General features: G+C 42.5%; 1 protein-coding gene across 1 annotated transcript; it reads left to right on the forward strand.

Annotated features, from left to right (window-relative positions):
• Nucleotides 1-644: 644 nt before the first annotated feature.
• LOC112267036 (TLC domain-containing protein 2) lies at nucleotides 645-22,289 on the forward strand. The gene is made up of 5 exons (XM_024445042.2): nucleotides 645-930; nucleotides 1,325-1,407; nucleotides 6,450-6,532; nucleotides 20,450-20,618; nucleotides 21,646-22,289. The coding sequence occupies exons 1-5, from the start codon at nucleotides 752-754 to the stop codon at nucleotides 21,885-21,887; spliced, it is 756 nt and encodes a 251-aa protein (XP_024300810.1). The 5' UTR covers nucleotides 645-751; the 3' UTR covers nucleotides 21,888-22,289.
• Nucleotides 22,290-23,493: the final 1,204 nt, after the last annotated feature.

Below are 23,493 nucleotides of genomic sequence, written 5' to 3' on the forward strand. Positions count from 1 at the left end.
TGTCACGTTGAGACGTCGGAGACCTTTTCTACCCACAGCAGCACCAAGAGCCAAACCAAGCTGAACTACTTTTATCCAAGGGAAATAACATAGCTATATAATCCATACAGTCATACCCCACACCTCCTCAGCACTACACCGCTGATTCAAATAACCAGAGTTGGTTGCACCCAGTATGGGCCCACGGACCGAGTTTGGGAAACCCTGTCATAGCCCACTGAATATTGTAGCCTACTGGATTTTAAGCTTATCAGTCCATGCACAACCATACATGTAAATTCCAAATACATTTAATTTACGGAGGATTATGCCTAATAGATTAGGAAAATAAGGAGTCAGTGTGGATGAGGGAGTAATTATAACTACTACATAAGATAGATATGTATTGTGCAGTAGTAGCCTAATTAGCGGTCATGTATGCAATAACCACTAATCACATACCATATATAGGAGTTACAAAATCAATTGTGTGGCCTAATATCTACCATGACCACAAGAAGTCGCCCTTTTCAACACAAAAATCAACCTGCGTCTATTTTGTCTGGTACGTTTCAGGAAAAAAACGATTCCCATAACGCTTTATGAATGAACAAAGGCGGGGCGATAACTTCATGACGCACACTTCAGTGAGTGTAGCTGCACCCGCGTTGACAGCGTAAATATCAGTCCCGAGCAGAGACTTCAGCGCGCGAATTTTCAGACGTTGAATTCTTCAAGTGGAGAAAGACACAGACAGGAGTTGGTCGTGGCCATGGAGTTGAATTCAGTGCTTTTGACGGCGGGTGGCTCTATTGGATTTTTTAAACTTGTCAATTGTGGTGTCAGTAAACTCCCTATACCCGAGTCTGCGTGCAGAAACGCCTGGAAATGGAGAAATGTATGCACATCTTTGACACACAGTCTGATAACTGGGATATGGGCTGTACTGTGGTGAGTCGTTTTCCACTGCCATGATGCTTAAAATGTAAAGATACATTGTTTTCAATTAGCCTACTGAAAGCTTATACGTTACAGACTAGTAACTGATATAATAGGTTTTATAATACATTTGTATATGTTGATTTTTGTCGGATAAGGTAACGGAATAATGTGGACAATGTTTTGTTCTGGACTGAATTGTGAAATGTTAAATCAATGAATCTATGGTCATATAAAATGCTTCAGATTCTACTTTTATCTAGCCAACACATATTTTCACTATTCTAATTATGTCAATTTCTCTCCCAATAAAAAAAATATATATTTCATTGTTTTGAATAAAATATCAATTTTAATTGCTTTCTGCTTATTATCGCAAATTAATTTGTCTATTCTTCCCCTACAGCTTTTTCGTACACCCACAGATGGCCGAAGATTTGATAGGAACCCATTCTGTGTTCTCGCATGCGTTGGTTTCTGTATCAATCGGTGAGTGTGTGTGGATGGACAGAGGTAAAGGGAAGGGGTGTGTGAGCTTTCCACACATAGCCACAGGAAGTAGGTGTGCTGGAGGTGCTGCAGCTCCCCCTGATAATTTAAAATAATTTTGCCAAAATTAGGTTATAACAAATCATTTCCCCCAAAATGATATTACTCCTGTTTAAACAGACACGAATCAAATTATTCAAAATACTACACCAGAGAGCTTAATTTAGCTACAGAGGGTCAATAGCTTCTAAAAAAATAGCAGTCGTTTAAGTTTTATCACAGGCACGTACAGTTGGGAAGGCTGCAATTTGACCAATACACCCTCCAAATATATAACAGCTTGTTCCGTTGTGGCCAACGCGGACTGATTGAGACAAACACACGCAGGCACTCACACAAGCTAGCACACAAACGTATATTTTTATATTGTTATATGGTGGTATTATACATTTTGTTGTAAATATGGAGTGGGTTAATGATGTTTTATTAAGAAAAGTGTTTGTTAATTGTGTGATGTGCCTTAATGTTTCTGGACCCCAGGAAGAGTAGCTGGCAGCAGCTAATGGGGAGTTTATTTATAGAGTGTGCGACTCTATTTATTTTTATAGCAGCTAATGAGGAACCATAATAAATACAAATCGATATAACCCATAGAAGGATTTTGGAACTTTGACTGTTAAACTCATGGCTACACTAGCAATTTCTGTCAGTCCTGACTTGAGTGGGAACTGCCATCTATTAATTATATTTCTGTGGTTGGTTACGGCTGCCAGTAAGCATTTCACAAATTTCAAAATACATTCACGAGAAAAACGTGGCCCTACCGGTTGGAAAGCAAATGCCTACGGGTGAAAAGAGAATACTAATCTGTCTGTAGAAGTTAACTTTATTTCTCAATTTTTGAGCGATTCTGAGCGAACAGCACTGCTTTTCAAAGTAGTTTATCTTGAGATATTGGCACAAGCACATCAGCCATTACCGGTGAGTAGCCTATGCTTCATCTTCATAATTGAGTCAGTTACTGGACAGTTTATTTTGTACCCTACTGTAGCCTATACTATATATCAGGGTTTCCGTTATGAAGATTCGACGCCGGACAAATTTACCGGTCATCCATATGCACTGGGTTCATAACCTATTAGGATGCCCACCCACGCAGCCAGCACAATCAATATATATATATATATATATTTTTAAATATTTGTATTTATTTAACTTAGGCAAGTCAGTTAAGAATATTATATTCTTAATTACAATGATGGCCTACCCCGGGCCAAACCCAGACGACGGTGGGCCAATTGTGCGCTGCTCTATGGGACTCCAATATCGGCCGGATGTGACGCAGTCTGAATTCAAACCAGCTACTGCAGTGACGCCTCACTGAGGCTCAGGAGCCCTAAATGAGGGACATTAGCCAAATAAGCCACATTTACATGACGTTAAAAACAGCCTATAACAACTTACAAAAACACTATTCCTTGTGTTTCCTTGTGGGTTATTACTTTCCTAAAGCAACAATTGTCACCCTCACGGTTCAGCTGTCAGAGATTTGAGCACTAAATGCATCATCGTAAGGGATGCATAAGCCTGTAGGCTTAGGCGTCTACTGTGATATTAATATTTTAAAAAATAAATTAAAATGGAGAGAAACTTAGCTCTAGCCCCAGAGAAAGAGAGAGAGGTATGCCGGCGGTATGCTGGCTACCCAGACTATTTGCAACCCCACCCCCTCTTTTACACCACTGCTACTATCTGTTATTATCTATGCATAGTCACTTTAATAACTTTACCTAGTAGTACATATTACCTCAATTACCTTGACTAACCGGTGTCCCCGCACATTGACTCTGTACCGGTACCCCCTGTATATACTCTCGCTATTGTTATTTTACTGCTGCTCTTTGATTACTTGTTACTTTTATTTCTTATTGTTATTCGTATATTTTTGAAACTGCGTTGTTGGTTAGGGGCTTGTATGTAAGCAGTTCACTGTAATGTCTACCTTCACCTGTTGTATTCGGTGCATGTGACTAATACCATTTGATTTGTTTTGAAGCAGTGTGGGACCGACTCTACAAACTCATGTTTGTAATGTGACACAATGAGGGAAAAAAACAGAAATGTTTTTGCCTATATTCGAACTTGCAACACCAGGCCCTGTATTCATAAATTTTCAAAGTAGGGGTGCTGGTCTCGTATCAGTTTTGCCTTAATCTAGATTATAATGAATAATATTATATAGAGAGGGGGGACCTGATCCGATATCAGCACTATGGCACACTAGGCTTAGTGAAGCTGGCTGGATCAACAGATTAGACCATCAACAACAGAGGCACCGCGATGTGGAACACACACCACCTTCCACGACATGTATATCCTCTATAGATGAGGATACACCACCAATTCACTGAAAAGCTGGACTCCCTTAATTGTGTCTAAATTGTTTCTTAACTGTCGCTCGTGGTTACTGATGCATTCATATGGCCATTTTCTATTATTTGTATGGTTAACTGTCACAATGATCTGTGAGGACCATTATAAGGCAACTATGAAATTGTGTGGATGGACACACTGGACTGACATTTTTTAATTAAAAAAAAATTAACTAGGCAAGTCAGTTAAGAACAAATTCTTATGTTCAATGACAGCAGGTTAACTGCCTGTTCAGGGGCAGAAGGACAGATTTGTACCTCGTCAGCTCAGGGATTTGAACTTGCAACCTTCCAGTTACTAGTCCAATGCTCTAACCACTAAGCTACCTGACCTGCCACCTTACAATGTCTATCTCTCAGGTGATTTGGAACAATACTGTGTGTGTGTCAGGCAGCCTATACCCTTCCACTGATCTCTCCCCCAATCTCCCCAACACGCTTCATGTGTCTGACAGCTAAAATTGCTCTGTAGAATGAGAATTAAGCCTGCAGCACAAGTCAAACACCAGACCATAGCTTTCACATTTTTAGGAGTCTCGGCTAGTTGGACAAAATCTTTACGCCAAGCTTAGAGTAAACCCCAGCAGTACAGCTCCTTTAAATATAACTTCCTCTATTTTGACTTTGACTCTAATTGGCTAGTGTATTGTTTCCCCCAATGGCATGAGCCCATTTAAATGACTGCATGCCATGCTATAAACTGCTAATTTATTGGATATGTGCCTTGCTAACAAGGGCTCCAACAAGGGCTCCCTTATAATTCCAAGGCTTGTTAGCATTCTCCCAGAGAATCCCACCCACCCCCGAATGCTGCCTGCCAGTGCTGTTAGTTTTGCCAGAGTTCTAGAATCAATGGAGGGGCATTATGTTGCTTCGTCCCAAGCACCGCTCCGGACCTACCCCCATAGATCACGTGACCCTAGAATGGGCTGTAGCGCCTGAGAAGAAGGCTGCCCGGGTCAAATGCCATATGTAACAGAGAAGGGAGTCAGGGTGAGGAAGGAACGTCCTCTGGGCCCTGCCTACAACAATGTGGCGTGACCATGACACTGAGCCTATAGTATGGTCGTCTCTATCAGGCCACAATGCAAAGCCACAATGCAAAGCCGGAAAGAGAAAGTATTTCCACTATAGGCAATTTCAACATGGCAGTTTGGCCACATAGTGAAAACCCACTATATGTTCGGAGGACATATTGACATCATTTTTTCTTTTTTCTTTTGCTCTGATTGACCAAACAAACACTAGCCTGGGACTCTGTTTGTGGGCCAAGTTGATGTTGTCAGGCCAAGACAACGGTGTTGACATTTTGGAATGCAGAACAGTTACATTAGGTACCCTCCCAGGCTGACCAAAGGTAAACGCAGTGTTAGACACCAAACATGACACTCATGAAGTGCCCCTCTCCTATTGGGTGTGTCGTTCTTTTCATTCAAAAATATTTTTGTTTTGAGAATCCGTGATCGGTCACAATATTTTCCGATAATAACTATTTCAGTAGACTTCTGTATTATTAGTTGCCATCTCAAGAACCAAACATTCCAGGGTTTGGCTGTCAGCCAGTATAAAGACAAGTTGTGTTTGATCGCCATGTCGTTGTACGGTCACTGCCCAACACCCACAGAACGGAAGAGTTTGGCTCCAGTCCCCATTGTGACAACATATAGAGAGCTATGCTGCTGTCGTATTTAAACACTACTCAAAAAATACAACTTTTTCAGCCACGTGTGGTGTTAGACAGGTGAGAGACTGGGGCAGAAGGACAGGGGCAGGGGGAGAGAGAGGGAGAGAGGGGCAGAGAGAGACAGAATCAATGAATCCTTATGAAACACTGTCAGTGTCGTTATGATAAGAGAGCCTGTTGGAAGGCCAACTGACAGAGTGTTGGTCACATGCTACCATGGTTCGATAATGTGAACACTTGACCTAGGTTGCCTGTCTTCACTGGTTGTAAAATGGCTTTTCTTTATACACCTCTAAGAATGATAAAATATGAATGGATGACACTTTTTAAAAATCTAATATTATGGCTCCTATTCAGTCAAAATCGATTCCCAATGCACAGTGAGAATTCTTTTGGAGATTCAATTTGGACGATTTGGTTAAGTAAACATCAGTCGTTTCTTCAGCGTGTGTTTGTCATATACTGTAGCAACTGAGGATGCTCTCAAGGTGCACATCTCATCACTATATTTACAGAAGCTTTTTGGTGTTGTCAAATGGATGTCAAATGGAATATGTAGTAGGAACGCAGACTGGGGTTAATTCTAGTCTGCCCTAGAGGAGGACCTCCTCCCCTACACACACACACACACGCGCGCACGCACACATGCCAGACTATCTTTAACTCTTCATTCTTTTTACACCATTCTGAAAGTCTGTCTCCATGGTTACACCCATAGCGGAGGACTGATTAAATAGCGTTCTCTAACTGACATCTTGGTTACCATCCTTGGTTTCGTCATGGAAGCGACTGGCAAGAGGGGTTCCCACTAAATATACTTGATAAGCCAAATGGTCCTCTACTGAAAAAGCCTTTATTCAATCAATCTCCATTCCTTTGTTTTGGTTCTAAGCTAGAATATGCCTTTTCTATATTTTGTTCAACAGGTTACTTCATCTATGACTTCCTTGATATGGTGCTCAACCAGAAGATGATCCTGTCATGGGAGCTCCTATTCCATCACACAGTGGTAAGTGGTCCTCCTGGTAGCATCTAGGAGGTTTGAGGTACACGTTGTGTACAACCACAGATCTAGGATCAGGTTACCTTACCTCACTCACCATAACCTTGATCATGTATCAGCGGTTAGGTGAAACCTAGCCTAGAATCTCCTGTCTCAACCTTATTATCTAGCTAACACCAGAGAATACTGAAACAGTGCACACACATTTTACACATAAAACTACCACAGTCATTGGCCCCTGTTAGCATACAGCACAGACCAAATCACATTTTATTGGTTGCTTGCACAGTTTTGCAGATGGCATCACAGGTGCAGCAAAATGCTTATCTCTCTAGCTCCAACAACGCAGCAATATATAGCAATACAATAACAATAATCACATAATCACAAATAAAAAGAAGAACAAGAAATGAAGACTTATCAGAACCTGCCTGTTAACCTTGTCCAGCTAGCATTCCTCATCAGGCTCCTGACCTGTCAGACATCCCCTTGAGGATGTCAACCCCCAGGCACTCCAGTGTAACAGAGGTCTTTGGGCAACCACACTCACATGACGAGTAAATTTGCCAGAGACCTGATGAGTTGCATTGGCTCCCTAAGTCAACGCCTAGACCTTAGCTTAGCAGGCTAATGTGCTCTTCTGTCCCTCAGAAACTCAGAGTTCTAACCCCATCAGTCACAGTAGCTAGGAACTACCCCTCATTATCGTTCTCTTTCCCATCAAAGCTAGACAGCTCCAGTATGACGTAATAGGCCTCAAATGAGAGCACCTGCTGAAAAGAAATGCTCATTATTCATCATTGTCCTTTGAGAAAAGTGTTCATTGTTTACCAGTGTTCTTGAGAAAGACCTGATGGTCTTGTTCTCATTCCCTTGAGAATGGATGTCTCATCTTTGTAGAATGCTGCTCCAGGCTTTACCTCAGGGAATAAAGTTGCCTGTTGGCAACAGATCTAGGATCAGTTTTTCCCTCCCCCCATCCTAACCTTAACCATTGAGGTGTAAAATGCCATTTCCATGGCAATGCTGAGCTTTTGAATACTTTTTTTTAAGGACCTGTTTGGGATGTTGATGTACATTTTTAAATGAGTGGATAGAAGATGATTTGTGTAGGTTTGCACCTGCCTTTCAAGGATTTTGTTGTGTCGGTTTCTGTCTGCCTGTCTCATAGATTTCTTACTTATATACTTAATGTTTGTGTATACAAACAGGAAGTCCCCTGTGAGCCTCTATAAGTGTGTGTCTCAGTATCTCTCTCTGTCTGACTGGACTCACACTGCCAGGCAGCTCCATATCTAAACTGACTGACTGGACTCACCCTGCCAGGCAGCTCCATATCTAAACTGACTGTCTGACTGGACTCACCCTGCCAGGCAGCTCCTTATCTAAACTGATTGACTGGACTCACCCTGCCAGGCAGCTCCATATCTAAACTGACTGACTGACTGGACTCACCCTGCCAGGCAGCTCCATATCTAAACTGACTGACTGACTGGACTCACCCTGCCAGGCAGCTCCATATCTAAACTGACTGTCTGACTGGACTCACACTGCCAGGCAGCTCCATATCTAAACTGACTGACTGACTGGACTCACCCTGCCAGGCAGCTCCATATCTAAACTGACTGTCTGACTGGACTCACCCTGCCAGGCAGCTCCTTATCTAAACTGATTGACTGGACTCACCCTGCCAGGCAGCTCCATATCTAAACTGACTGACTGACTGGACTCACCCTGCCAGGCAGCTCCATATCTAAACTGACTGACTGACTGGACTCACACTGCCAGGCAGCTCCATATCTAAACTGACTGACTGGCTGACTGATTGGATTCAGCTCAGCTTGTCAGGCAGCTCCACCTGCTTCTGGCCCTGGAAGGTTAGTGAACCAGTGTATTTTGGCTCAGTCCCTCCCTGGACTCCCAGCTCCCTTGATGTCTCCCTATGGTTCTCATCCTTTCCTATCCCAGGGCCAGCAGCCAGCCAGTCAGTCCCCCATTCTGAGGTTTTGTTGTTGTTGCTCTTTGCTCCTTTAATTTGCTGGAAGCTCCATTCAGGACAGGAGAAGGAGGAAGTCTGGATGTGTGTTGACAGACCGTCCATGGCTGTGGCCTGGGAGGAACTATGACTTCCACTTTTCCTCTCCTTCCAACACATCCTCCTTTTTCTCTGTGTTGTGATCCCTTTCATTTCCCCGCTCCCATCCTCTCTTTTTCTTTATCTCCTTATCAGTCTTTCTATATTCTCTCTCTCCTTCTCTCTTTGCTCTCATCCTCTCTTTTCCTCCTTCCATCTGGTGTTTACTGCTGGGGTCTGGTCCTGGCACTAATAATAAATAAGAACATTGTTTTGTGATTTTGGGGAAAAGTAAAGGGAGAGAAACTCTCTTTCTGAATCTGAGATCTCAATGGAGCATTTTGTTGGTCTTTGCTATTGTCTTGTTGACTATTTCTATGGTTTGCGGCAAAAACCACCTTAGTTTGGCATACCCCGTCCCCATCCTCTGAAAGTAATGTTGGTTACAGTCAGTCACTCACTTTGTAATCCAGTAGAGGGGTTTCTCTGAAATGCAGACTTAACAACACTAAAGACTCAAGCTAAGGAACGTCCCTAAAGAGTTAACAAGGAAAAGTTGTAGTAGTAGTTCCAGTAGTCGTCGAGCAGGGTTCGTATTCATCAGGGCAAATCGTAGCAAAATGGGTCAAAACGATGTGCAATGGAAAACATAAACTAAGGTTTCTTATTGGACAAGTTCAGATAGAAGCCTACCTCCCAGTTTCAGCCCGTTTTCTACCATTTCATGTCTAGTGAATATGACCCAGTCTTAATAATTGGGGGTGGATAAGCTGTCAAACGTTCCATGGAAACTTGGGGATTTTTTCCACTTAAGTGGAGCTTGCTGGGTAAGAAAGGCGGGAGTTCTCTTACAATGACATATGGGTACACCACTGGCAGTTTTACACAGAGCAACACAGAGTCCCCTAGTATAGACACTGACCCTTCCTTTCCTTTGAGAAACTGTCTGTGGCAGAAATAGGGCACCTGTAACAACACAGCACTGCCCCACTCAGATCTGACTGAGAAGATACTGTAAAATATGTATGAAAAAGTATAATGAAGATAATGAAGATTCATAACAGAAGATATAAGGGCTTTATAAGTGTCTGGAAACAGAACGAAATGGACAGACATTCTGACAAACACTAGATTTGCATTTTCAGAACTGTAGAAGTTGTCAGGGACGCTTTTTGTTTCTAGGGGTTTTTCTCCTGTAGTTTCAGTAACATTTTTGGAGCTGCCACTGCCCTTAACTGGGTTCATGGAAAAACAAGGAATCATTTACCATAAAACACTCCCCTCTCCTCCTCGTGTGCTGCCCCAGTTGGCCATGATATTTGGAAATATTAAGGTTGCTATGAACGAGGGTGAGTAGATGCTAGAGAACTGCTGCAGAAGTTAATGAAAAAAGCATTTTGAAAATGGCATTGCATCTAATACAGTTCATTTAAGGTATGTAGATCAGCAGGGAAGATGAAATTTGACGCAAGTTGCTTTTATAATTGAACTCTCTATAGCTACGCTCTCAGTTCAAATGTTCTCTCACTGTCAGATGTTTTTGTGTGTTTGCCATTTCCCTCATCCCTGTCTCGTTACGCAAAATGGAGTTTGCTTATTAGTAGTGCTTAGGGCTGGAAGGGAAGCGAGTGTCATGCGCTACCCTCTAACTGACATTTACTGCAGTGTTCCATCTTTGAGATTTACTATGTTCTCTATTCCCTTACATTCTGTATGTGCCCTGTCTACGACTGCTGCCATATTGGGAACCCAGTCTACCCTCCTTGATCCTCCCTCAGGTTCTCTTACCCCATCTTCATGCTTAGTCTATTCTCCACTTGAAGAGTCATAAAACACCAGCCTAAAGATATGAATGGAACTCTGTTCAGTTGACTACAGTGATGATTGATATAAGCAGGCAGTATTGGAGAAGCTGGACGTTTCTACTTGCTCCCTGTGAGAATGTCATGCGATTGGATCCATGACTTAGGCCTAACTTGGAGACTCCGTGTTCTACAAGAACTTCCGCATGGCCGTATTTGGACGTCACCGGTGGCTGTGGTTGTGTCACTGTGGTGTGACGCTTATGGAATGTCATGCCTGCCAGCTTCTCTTCTCCTCCTTTCCTCTCCTGTCCTCTCATTTTCTCTCCCCCAAGCTTCTTCTCTACTGTAACGAATGTCGTCGGGAGAAGGAGAAGAGGACCAAGGTGCAGCGTGGTAAGTATTCATAATACTTTTAATAAATACGAATACTTGAACAAAAAACAACAACACGACAAACGAACAGTTCTGCAAGGTGCAATACACACAAAACAGAAAACAACTACCCACAAATCATAGTGGGAAAACAGGCTGCCTAAGTATGGTTCTCAATCAAAGACAACGATAAACAGCTGCCTCTGATTGGGAACGATACCAGACCAAACACAGAAATACAAAAACATAGAACAACACATAGAATGCCCACCCCAACTCATGCCCTGACCAAACTAAAACAGAGACATAAAAAAGGAACTAAGGTCAGGACGTGACATCTACAGACCCTGATAGTCCTACTCCTGCAGACCAGTCTTTCTCCATGTCCCCTCGTTCTGTCAGATTCCACTGACTCGCAGTCTAATATGGCCGCAGTACAGCAGCCGCCAAAGCTGTGGTACATGCCATGCGTTCTGCTTCGTCATTCCAACATTTTTGAACATTCTCAACCCCCTGCTCTCTCTTATGTGTACTCTAAAAGCAAAACAGCATGTTGAGTTTTAATATCGAATTTGCTTCGGAAGTAAATTCCTTAACATACATTTCCGTAATGTGGTTTGTTTTGTTTGTTAAATTTTGGTTTGCTTTTCACAAACCACTTTAATGTCCCTGGACTTGAAGAAGCAATGCCAGCAGGAGCAATTTCATTTGTATAGCAGGCTGCTGAATGTATTTGCAAAATAAATATTCCAAAAAACTTCATGTGCTCCACACAGACACTCCCATTTTGGCCAGGGTTCTATTCTGTGGGTTGAGGAGCCAGAAGGAATACCGCTTGCTGTTTATTCTTGCACAATTCTCATCTCTTTCAACATGTCGACTAAACATAGAGCTATGAGCTATAACCTCATATGGTGTTTTAGCCCTGTCCCTGCATGAATGTTATTCGAACTTACAATAGCCAAAGTGAGAACACCAGTTTTGAGTTGGGCTGCCATTCTACCAAGCATCCACCCACCTACTGTGTAGTACAATAGAGAAGGATAATGTGATTGAGAGTGAGATTGAGTGTGAAGGGTAGGGTAGGAACGCAGGGTGAGGGAGAGAACGTGTCTATAGATTCTTGGCAGGAGAGTCGTGGTGTGTTTTGCGGAGCAGGGAAACACTCCAAAGAGCACCTGGTGTGTTTCCAGACAGGAGACATCTGGTCTCCACATGAACCCCCTCTCACACACACTCCGCCCAGCTGTCCGCCCCTATATCCCCTACACCCACACAGTCAAAACATCACCCCATCCCCCACGAATCCACCCACTCAAGACAGCCTCCGCCCCTTTCATCATTTAGCTTTCCATTCCTCAGTGTTGTTCTATACAGTAAACCACTCACCCAATGATACCATCCTATCTAAGGCCCCTCTCATCCAACATCCATACATAGATTGAACCACTCACTTAACTATAAACCAGTCAACCATAAAACATGCAGGGCAGATGAGTAAAGTTCTCAAAAATGCAAGTAAATACATTTTCTTGGAATTCTAATAACTCAACAGTGAACTGTAAACATTTTGTTGTACGCTGGTATTGGACAGAAACATATTTCTTGTGCTTAGGGCCTGACAATAAGAATGCCAACAACATCCCCTAGAGAAAATGTCCCTGCAAAGTCATGATGTCCCTACATTGTTATGAAGTGTCCACATTGTCAGAAAACCCCCACATTGTCCCCTCATTGTCATGACAACACCTTCAGTTCCAAAGGTCGGGCAGGAAATCCAGATGTGCTTAAACAGAGTGACTGTTGTGAGACATTGACATGGCAACCAGGAATGCGGTTCTTTGAGGAATCTGCCGCGTTTAGAAACCGTAGAGTCAGGCTCAGGGGGAGGAGAATGAGGGAGTTGGTCTTTACTAACTTGAGGAGGAACGGCCTCTATTTGTTTTGTGTGTGTCCCCCACCGAGAGAGATCCCTCCCTGACTTAGCTGCCAGCTAGAAGGATACCTGGGAATTCCAAAGCATGCACGTCTGTGGTTTTCCAGCAACTATGGAATGTGTGTAGTCTTGGGAGGAGAGGATGTACTCAAAAGATATCCCAGATTCCAACGTGTTTAAGGGAATTCCTACATTTAACTCACTTACACTTGTTCGGAAAACACAGCATATACTGTATGCTGGGTAGTTATGGAAACATTTTCATTTGCTAAAAACTTAATGCACAAGTATCCATAGGATAAGTGTATTGTTTCACTGCTAGTAGTGTACATTTACAGCCAAGGGGTCACTGAATAGTGTAGGTACATTGTTTTTAAAGTAGCTTCTGTACTAATCAACATCTAGAAGAAACAGTTACGTGAGAAATAGTGAGGTGAGTCACTGCAAAAACACACCAAACCAATTCACACTTCCACACCTATTGCCTGGCAACCACTAGTGAGGACTAGTGACTTGATTATGAATAATGTTACAGCAACCTCTAAACATATTCCTTGACAAACTTTGTTTTTCTTTTACCATTACTAACCATTGATACACACCATACACATAATGTTTTGGGTTTTCCTAAATCTATGGTCGTCTGTTTAACTTTAGTCTTGTGACATTGACCCTGGTCAGCCCTAGAAGCGTCATCCTAGTATCTACTACTGAGGATGTGTGTTATTTTATGTAATGTGGATGTGTGTGTTTATGTTTATGCAAGCTTGTGTGTATGTGTCACGACCTTCGTATGAATAATTGGACCAAGGCGCAGCGTGAGTGGAGTTCCACATTTTAATGATAGTGAAACTTCCAAAACAACAACGACGATATAACGATCGTGAAATACGTAGCGCACATAGGTACTCACACACAACAATATCCCCCATAGCAGGTGGGAAAAAGGACACACTAAGTATGAGCCCCAATTAGAGGTAACGATTATCAGCTGCCTCCAATTGGAAACCATACACACACACACCAACATAGAAATATAATACCTAGAAACCCCCCTAGTCACGCCCTGACCTATTACACCATAGAGAACCCTGAGGGAAAGTATGTGTATATGTGTGAACATGATGGTTCATACACGTATCTTTTACGTGTAGACCTTGACCCCTCACTACACTCCCGTACTGTACATAAAACTTCCTCTCCTGAACCACACCCTGGCCCTGCTTTATACAAGACAGGACATCTTCCAAAGGCTTTCCCATTAGTTCCTTACCATAGACTTGCCAAGCCCATTTTCACTTCCCTTACTCGAGTCCAGTATTGACACGTTGCTATCAGTGTAAATGTTTGAGTGTGATGGTCTCTATGGAGCGTGGCGTTATTAGTCAGTAAACTGCTCTCTGGGACCGACCAGCCTATGAGGGGCGGCGAGGGGGGGGGGGGGGTTGAATGCAGTGGTGGTTACGGGGTTGTGTGTGTGAGCTTACCAGACTGGTTGTGCAACCCAACTTTACAGTAATAGCCTTGTGTGGGTTTTTCCTCATAAAAAACATGTTGCCGTTTTGATTCTTAGAATCATGACTAGTGGAGATGACACAGAACTCCTGCTGTTGCTATGTTCTTCATAGTCAGAAGCCACAATATTAGACAACCCACCCTCTGATGTCATCCCACTCAACCCACTCTCTTTAATCATTAGGCTTGTGATAAAATCACAAAAGCATCAAACACGTAACACCCCATTTTGGGTTTGGCATGCTTATTGAGTGTGTGTGAAGTTTGTGCACATGCGTGATAGTATATTGTACAGGGAGTTAGGGTCTGAGTGTTGTTTATGCCTTCCTGTTATATTTAGGCCCTGTGAGGAATTTGTGGGATGCAGTGACACTACCTGGCTGCCTGGTCCCTGTCCCCATGTTTACATTACCCATACTGCACTGCCCTGAGGAGTGGCCATCACAAAGGCTGTTTACCTTCACCTTTGACGCTGTGATGAGACACATTAAGATTTGGTGTGAGGGGGTGCTCGGCAAATAAAATCCAAATGTATTGGTCGCGTACACAGTTTTGCAGATGTTATCACAGGTGCAGCGGAATGCTTATGTCTATAGCTCCAATATCTCGCAATACAACAACAACACACATAATCCAAAAGTAAAAATAAATAAATACAAGAAATGAAGACATATCAGAATGAGCAATATCAAAGTCCGGATATAAACAAATATATGTATGTGAATGGTATGTATAGACCTGGGTTAGGCAACTAGATTCAGCTGCAGGCCATTTTTTTGTCCGAGCAAATGGTCTGGGGGCCGGAAAATTATAATTTAAGCCCAGAAAATTGACCACAACTAAGCCCCAAAAAGAGATTTATTATTTTTCAAACAATCTTTTCATACCTTACATTCTCATACCTTACATTTTTATTTGCGGGAATAATTGGAAACAGATTTACTAAATAAACCTACATTTCAGCTGGTAATTTAGTCTTTTGTGAACAAAAACTAAACTTTTTTATTTTTTATAAATATAGTCACTCGCAGCCGGTTTTGGGCCTCCTGTTGCCGACCCCTGATGTAGACAGTATGGACAGTGTATGAATAGAAAAGGTATGTACAGCAGTAGTTATATAGAATTGGCCACAACTAAAGTACAGTATATACATATAAAGTGGGTAACAAGTTATGTAAACATTATTAAAGTGATTGTGATTCCATTTTTTAAAATGTTTTTTTAAAGGGCAGCAGTCTCTACGGTGCAGTGTAGAATACCTGGTGGTAGCCAGCTAGTGACCGTGTCAAAGGTGTAGGGAAGGGTCTGGGCAGAGGATGGCTAGTGATGACGGTTTAACAGTCTGATGGCCTAGAGATGGAAGCTGCTTATCAGTCTCTCGGTCCATGCTTTAATGCACCTGTACTGTCTCCACCTTCTAGATGGTAGTGTGTGTGTGTGTGTGTGTGTGTGTGTGTGTGTGTGTGTGTGTGTGTGTGTGTGTGTGTAGCGTGTCTTCATTTCATCATTCTGATTATCCTGCAGAACAGGCTGCTCAGGCTGCCAACATTCACTCCGGAAGCCTTTTTTTGTTGAGAGGTTTCAATTCATCTGTAACCAGGGGAACAGGTTTGGTTCCAGGTGTGTCTCTACCGCTCAGAGAGAGGATGAGCTGACTCTGTTGTTCCATTCACACCTGTCTGACATTTTGGTTTCTCTGCTGCTTTATCTTTGTCTGCCATCTTTGCCATGACCCTACAAATCTTAGTCGGAGGAAGTTGCATCTAAAGGCTTTTCTACACCAAAGTCCATTCTATGTTATTCCTACAAATTGAGTATCTATGCCACCTCTGTTTTTATCCTCCGCCTTCGTAGGTCTGCCACTGCTGTGTGTCACCTTGGCTCTTCCTGAACAATATCGGCCATCTTGGCTCCATCTGTCCTTAATCTGCCATTCTTTACTGTGGTTGAGGAAATATCTTTTGAAATTAGGTTTCTACTGCTGATTTTTGCTTTCCGTTTCAAAACGTATTGCTACGTTGTACCCTACTGAACACGACACAGCAGCACATACTGTAGGGACAAGGTTAACCTCACCGTGCCCACAGACTGGGTCCCCTGCCAGCAGTCTCATCACCCTGGCCCTGTGTGTATCCACTATGTATCTGTCTGTGGCACTGTTAATAAGCTACCAGCAGCTAGATGTCCAGCCTTACCTTGGCTTAACAGGGGATAGCCTGCTAATGCTGAATCATTCTGATGGTCCAGGGGGCTGTCTTATCTGTGACGATCCAGGGAAGGGGGGATTACAGTAGCTTCAACCCCAACCAGTGGGGCTCATGGTCAGGCACAGTTTGGGGATTCATCCCCTCTCATGGTTTGATTTGATTTAATTTGGTTGACTAACAAGACCCGGCCAGGACCCAGGCTATGGTCTCTGGTCCTAATCCTACCCCACAAAGAGCCACATGCCTGAGCTCGGGCCTCGTGATGACCCCCTGTCTCTCTCAGGATGAGTTCAGATGGGGCAGTTGGGACATACTCGGTGCTTTGGGACTACCATCTCCAGATGATGCCTTGACTGATTCGCTGGGTCATAGTAAGGTTAAAGGTTTTGTAACCACCAACTGTTATATTAAATGGCTGGCTGCTGTATAAGAGATGTACAGTTCATATCACGTGTTTTATAGTAGTAGGGTGTGTGTAGCTTGTGTAAGGTGATAGTGTGTAGCTTGTGTAAGGTGATAGTGTGTAGCTTGTGTAAGGTGATAGTGTGTAGCTTGTGTAAGGTGATAGTGTGTAGCTTGTGTAAGGTGATAGTGTGTAGCTTCTGTAAGGTGATAGTGTGTAGCTTGTGTAAGGTGATAGTGTGTAGCTTGTGTAAGGTGATAGTTTGTAGCTTGTGTAAGGTGATAGTGTGTAGCTTGTGTAAGGTGATAGTGTGTAGCTTGTGTAAGGTAATAGTGTGTAGCTTGTGTAAGGTGATAGTGTGTAGCTTGTGTAAGGTAATATAGTGTGGAGATTGTGTAAGGTGATAGTGTGTAGCTTATGTAAGGTAATATAGTGTGGAGATTGTGTAAGGTGATAGTGTGTTGCTTATGTAAGGTAATATAGTGTGGAGATTGTGTAAGGTGATAGTGTGTAGCTTATGTAAGGTAATATAGTGTGGAGATTGTGTAAGGGGTTATTGAGTGAGTGCCTTCTCACCCACTTATATCAATGATTACAGTCAGTTATTATATACATGGCTCTGATTACCCACAACCTTCCCAAGACCAGGGAGGAAACTACAATCAGTGACTTTACTGAAGATCCCGCTCACTAACAACACTCCTCAAATATCGTAAAGGAAGCCATGGACATACAAGCAGGCATAAACACACATACTAGGATCTCCAATGAGTCTGATAAGTCTATTGTCCCAGGAATCATTATTTTTTAACTAGGCAAGTCAGTTAAGAACAAATTCTTATTTACAATGACGGCCTAGGAACAGTGGGTTAACTGCCTTTTTCAGGGCAGAACAACAGATTTTTACCTTGTCAGATCAGGGATTCAATCTAGCAACCTTTCAATTACTTGCCCAAAGCTCTAACCACTAGGCAACCTGCTGTATGCAGGCTTTTTATTTCAACCAGCAATCCATGGTCAAATTCTACTATTTGAGTATCACAGATAGGTAACCAAAATAGTGTCTGAATATCTAAAAGTATTTATGAAATAGGTGATTCAAAAATGTGTGTTCTAATTAACCACGCAGTTGTTCTTAATACATACAGCAAGTGTCTGTCTTGATGTTCAGCTGAAGTGAGAACCAGTCTACACAGTGAGTGCCAAGGATCAACGTTGAGAGACCATACAAGACGTAACAGAGAGAGCTGCTAGGTGATAGATAACTACAGTATGTAAACAGAATCCTGGCCATGAGGTCTCTTATCAGGGCATTGTATAAGGCTATTATTTGACCTCCACGGTTCCTGTTTTGAGTGTCCCGAAGAACATGTCTGTTTGTGTGTGACCAGGAGGAATGATCAGACAGCTTGAGGTTTAGTGTGAGTGTGTATATATAAGAGACTGGGGTGTTTACCTGGGGCTTCTCTCTGGGGTGAAAGTCACACACACCTTATTGACTAAGAGCAGCATGTGATTAAGGCCTCTACATTAGAAAACAAGGGGAAGATAGGACATAGTACTGTATCTCATGTCAGTGCTGGCCTACTGGTAGTCTGGCTAAATAGGTGTTATTATTCAGACATGCTTGGACTTGAGTTGCTACATGTAAGCGTCTCATTCTGTCTTTTTATTCCTGTTGAGGGGGTTGCCACTAGCCGGTGTGTGTGTGTAACGGATGTGAAATGGCTAGCTAGTTAGCGGTGGTGCACGCTAATAGCATTTCAATCGGTGATGTCACTTGTTGATGTGTGCAGAGGGTCCCTGGTTCGAACCCGGGTATGGGCGAGGGGACGGACTAAAGTTATACTGTTACATGTGCTGACCTTTAGACTAGACCCCAGTGTGTGTGTGGTGCTGTATATCACATGACCATTTGTCAGTTTAGGGACGGCACCTCCTCCGTTGACTTCAGCCTCACCCCTGGGGCCACACACACACACTCACACACTTAAAGCCTCCCATTGGGTCCTGCCTAATTGTTAAGCTCAGTCTCACAACCAAGCCATTGAGGATGTTTGAACCGTTGTGCTTTACATTGCTACATTGGTGTGCCAGTAACTGCTATGTAACATGGTCTACAGTTAGTTCTGGGGGGCTAAGGCTGCGTTTCAATTGGCACCCTATTCCCTATGTAGTTTGCTACTTTTGTGCAAAAGCATGTAGTGCACTATATTGGGAATATGGTGCTATTTGGGAGACAGACTGAGTAATCCAGTGCTTTGAATGGAGAGTAGTGACAGTGTGGAGAAGGTTAGGGTTAGTAACAGTGTGGACAGGGTGAGATCATTGTACTACTAGGATGTTGTTCTTTCGGGATGGGAATCTGCCCTCCAGTCTGCTACAGTAACTAAGTTGGATGTGAGATTTACTGATCAAACTCTGACACACAATACAATACAGACCTTGTAAAGGCAGCTGCAGTCTAATAAAATATTTTTCAAAAGATTTCCCTGAAGTTGTTGTATCACAGAGCAGTACGTATACATTCATAGTGTCTCTATTGTAGCCTGGCGCTGGGGGCCACCTATTGGTTCTGTTACGCTACTACAACATCACCCCCTGTTACCAAAGACTCACAGATAGAACAATGAGACAGATATTTCACAGGATGTGTACGTGAAGCATCTGCTTGGCATTTCTACTCACTACCAAATATGGTAGTGAGAGGAAGCCCAGTGGCCGGCAGTGGGAGAAGATGGAACAAGATGGATTTTGGCCGACCTTCTGTAAATGTTCTCATCGATGAAACATTTGATCTCAATACAGTTTTCTGTTCCTAAAACTATAATCTGTTAAGAACAGAGTGGACTACATTTTATAGACTTTAATCTTTGCCAAAGTTGTAAAAAATGTAGTTGTTTAGAAGGAGTGCAAAGGCGAATTGAGTTATTGCATATGCACACTTCACAGAGTAGGTGTTCCCTAACGGAAATATGCAGATGTATGCTAGAACGGGCTAATAAGATCTCGCTAGCTCGTGCTTGGCTCTGCCCACCTCCTTGCTTGTTCTGCCTACTATGACTCATTTGCTCACATTAGTTATATAAATCTTTGACTATCTGATATGCTCTAACCTCACTGACATTAAATTCATAACCATGACCTTGCAGATGTTTGATAAGCATGATGACCTTCCTCAATGTAATTATATAGTGTTTGACGTTCAGAGGCATGTATCAAATAAAGGAAAAACAAACAAGGGCTTGTTATGAGAATCTAACTATGACATTTTCCTGGAAATAATACAATATTTATCATAAAAACAAAGGCTGTAGTGTTGTGAGTCAGACAGAGATGGTCTTGCACCGTTGTTAATGTGGTAGACATGACCTAAGTCATGAGATCCCAGTCATCCCACCACTACCTCATGAGATGATGTTTAACCATGTGACTTCCAAGTAGAAGAGTTAGTTGTTTTTTTGTTATGTTATAGGACTCGTGAGTTGACTTGCACTCGAAAGCTGGAACTTAGGACTTGAGTCAAACTCTCGACTTAGGAACCTGAATACATCACTGCCACTAAGTGACTAACTTTCTCTCATTCTCTCTCTCACTCTTCTTCCTCCAAGGTGATCAGCTGTTTTGGCATCGCCGTCCTGACCGGTCGCTACGTTGGCTTTGCTGTGGTGGCCCTCCTGGTTGAGATCAACTCTGTGTTCCTCCACCTACGCCAGATCTTACGCATGGCCAGCCTAGCAGCGGGCGACCTCTACCGCATCAACAGCATGGTCAACCTAGGTACTGTCATGTTCATAAGGTTTCAATGATGAAAGCATATTTTTAATGAACAGCTAGCTTTTGCTAGTCATTATCTATAACTTCACATCATGAGTTGCCATGAAGGGGTTTGTTTACATGACGTTTCAACTGTTGTAAAGCACTGTTGTGAGTAGATTATACAAATGTTAGCACCATAGAATTACATACAGAATTACAGATACACTGAACAAAAATATAAACGCAACATGTAGTGTTGGTCCCATATTTTATGAAATTTTGTTTATTAAATTTATTTACATCCCTATTAGTTAGCATTTCTCCTTTGCCAAGATATTCTACCTGACTAATGTGGCATATAAAGAAGCTAATGATCATTACACAGGTACCCTTTGTGCTGAGGACATTAAAAGGCCAATCTAATATGTGCAGTTTTGTCACACAACACAATGCCACAGATGTCTCAAGTTTTGAGGGAGCATGCAATTGGCATGCTGACTACAGGAATGTTCACCAGAGCTGTTGCCAGAGAATTTAATGTTTGTTTCTCTACCATAAGCCGCCTCCAAAGTTGTTTTAGAGAATTTGGCAGTACGTCCAACCGGCCTCACAACCACAGAGCACGTGTATTGCATCATGTGGTGTGAACAGAGTGCCCATGGTGCCGGTAGGGTTATGGTATGGGCAGGCATGAGCTACGGACAACGAACGCAATTGCATTTTATCAATAGCAATTTCAATGCACAGAAATACCAGCGGGCAATTTCAATGCACAGAAATAACTGTCATCATGACGAGATTGTGAGGCCCATTTTTAAAAAATATATATCTGTGACCAACAGTCATGGGGAATCCATAGATTAGGCCCTAATTAATTAATTAAAATTTACTGATTTCCTCAAATGAACTGTAACTCAGTCAAATCTTTGAAATTGTTGAATGTTGCGTTTATATTTCTGTTCAGTATAGAAATACATATAACTTAATAAATATATGTTCTTGGCGCTAAGACGTTGTGCTGAAAGTAACAACCTGCATATCATTCCAGGTACCTACGTGGTGTTCCGGATCAACACCCTGGCCTGGATGACCCGCTGGCTGGTCCTGAACCGGGACAACGTCCCCCTGTTCAGCTACACAGCTGGGAGTGTAGGGCTTGCCGTCATGACCGCCATGAATATAGTCCTCTTCTACCGCCTGCTGAGGTCTGACTTCCTCAAGAGTAGTGCACCCATGCCCACAGAGGTTAAAGAGAGTAGAGGGCAAGGAGAGGGAAAGAAGGAGACGTAGTGTGGGATAATCTCTCTCCTGTTTTGGGGTACAGGCATTTGCAATTCACACAAGTCCATTGAATGATAGCCAAAAATACACGTATGTATAAAATATACAATTCTACTATTCATTACATTTGATGTTTTACAGTGCATTCGGAAAGTATACAGACCCCTTGACTTTCGCCATATTTTGATACGTTACAATCATATTCTAAAATGGATTACATTTTTTCCTTATCAATCTACACACAATACCCCATATGACAAAGCCAAAACAGGTTTAGTCATTTTTGCAAATTAATTTGAAAAAACACGGAAATATCACATTCACGTAAGTATTCAGACCCTTTACTCAGCACTTTGTTGAAGCACCTTTGGCAGCTATAACAACCTTGAGTCTTCTTGGGTATGACGCTGCAAGCTTGCCACACCTATATTTGGGGAGTTTCTCCCATTCTTCTCTGCAGATCCTTTCAAGCTCTGGCAGGTTGGATGGGGAGCATTGCTGCACAGCTATTTTCAGGTCTCTCCAGAGATGTTCGATTGGGTTATAGTCTGGGCTTTAGCTGGGCCACTCAAGGACATTCAGTGACTTGTCCCGAAGCCACTCTTGCCTGTGTGCTTAGGGTTTTTGTCCTGTTTTCATCTTTGTCAGGTTTTCATCAAGGATCTCTCTGTACTTTGCTCCATTCATCTTTCCCTCGATCCTGACTAGTCTCCCAGTACCTGCCGCTGAAAAACATCCCCACAGCATGATGCTGCCACCACCATGCTTCACTGTAGGGATGGTGCCAGGATTCCACCAGACGTGATGCTTGGCGTTCAGGCCAAAGTGTTCAATCTTTGTTTCATCAGGCCAGAGAATCTTGTATTTCATGGTCTGAGAGTCCTTTAAGTGCCTTTTGGCAAACTCCAAACATGCTGTCATGTGCCACCAAGAGTCTTGGTAGTTCCAAACTTCTTCCATTTAAGAATAATGGAGGCCACTGTGTTCTTGGGGACATACAATGCTGAAAACATTTTTGGTACTCTCCCCCAGATCTGTACCTCAACACAATCCTGTCTCGGAGCTCTACGAACAATTCCTTGGACCTCATGGCTTGGTTTTTGCTATGACATGCAAGGTCAACTGTGGGCCTTTATATAGATAGGTGTGTGCCTTTACAAATCATGTCCAATCAATTTAATTCATCAAAGTTGTAGAAACATCTCAAGGATGATCAATGGAAACAGGATGCTCCTGAGCTCAATTTCGAGTCTCATAGCAAAGTGTCTTTCAGTTTTTTAAATTTAGAATACATTTCTAAAAACCTGTTTTTGCTTTATCATTATGAGTTATTGTGTGTAGATTACTGAGGGGAAAAAATAATTTCATCAATTTTAGAATAAGGCTGAAACCTAACAAAATGTGGAAAAAGTCAAGACATTTGAAATTATACATATGAAATGTCTTACAAGTTGAGGTGCAAATCCCATAGCACTGACAAAGAATATATATATATATATATATATAAAAAAATATACATACTACAGGGAATTATTGAATCCAAACCTGTGTCTTCTTAAACATGTTGTAAACATGCTGATTAGCACTAAGAATTGAAGACGTTTATTGGCCAATT

Source organism: Oncorhynchus tshawytscha, linkage group LG14 (genome assembly GCF_018296145.1).
Source record: "Oncorhynchus tshawytscha isolate Ot180627B linkage group LG14, Otsh_v2.0, whole genome shotgun sequence".
NCBI classification, from domain to species: domain Eukaryota; kingdom Metazoa; phylum Chordata; class Actinopteri; order Salmoniformes; family Salmonidae; genus Oncorhynchus; species Oncorhynchus tshawytscha.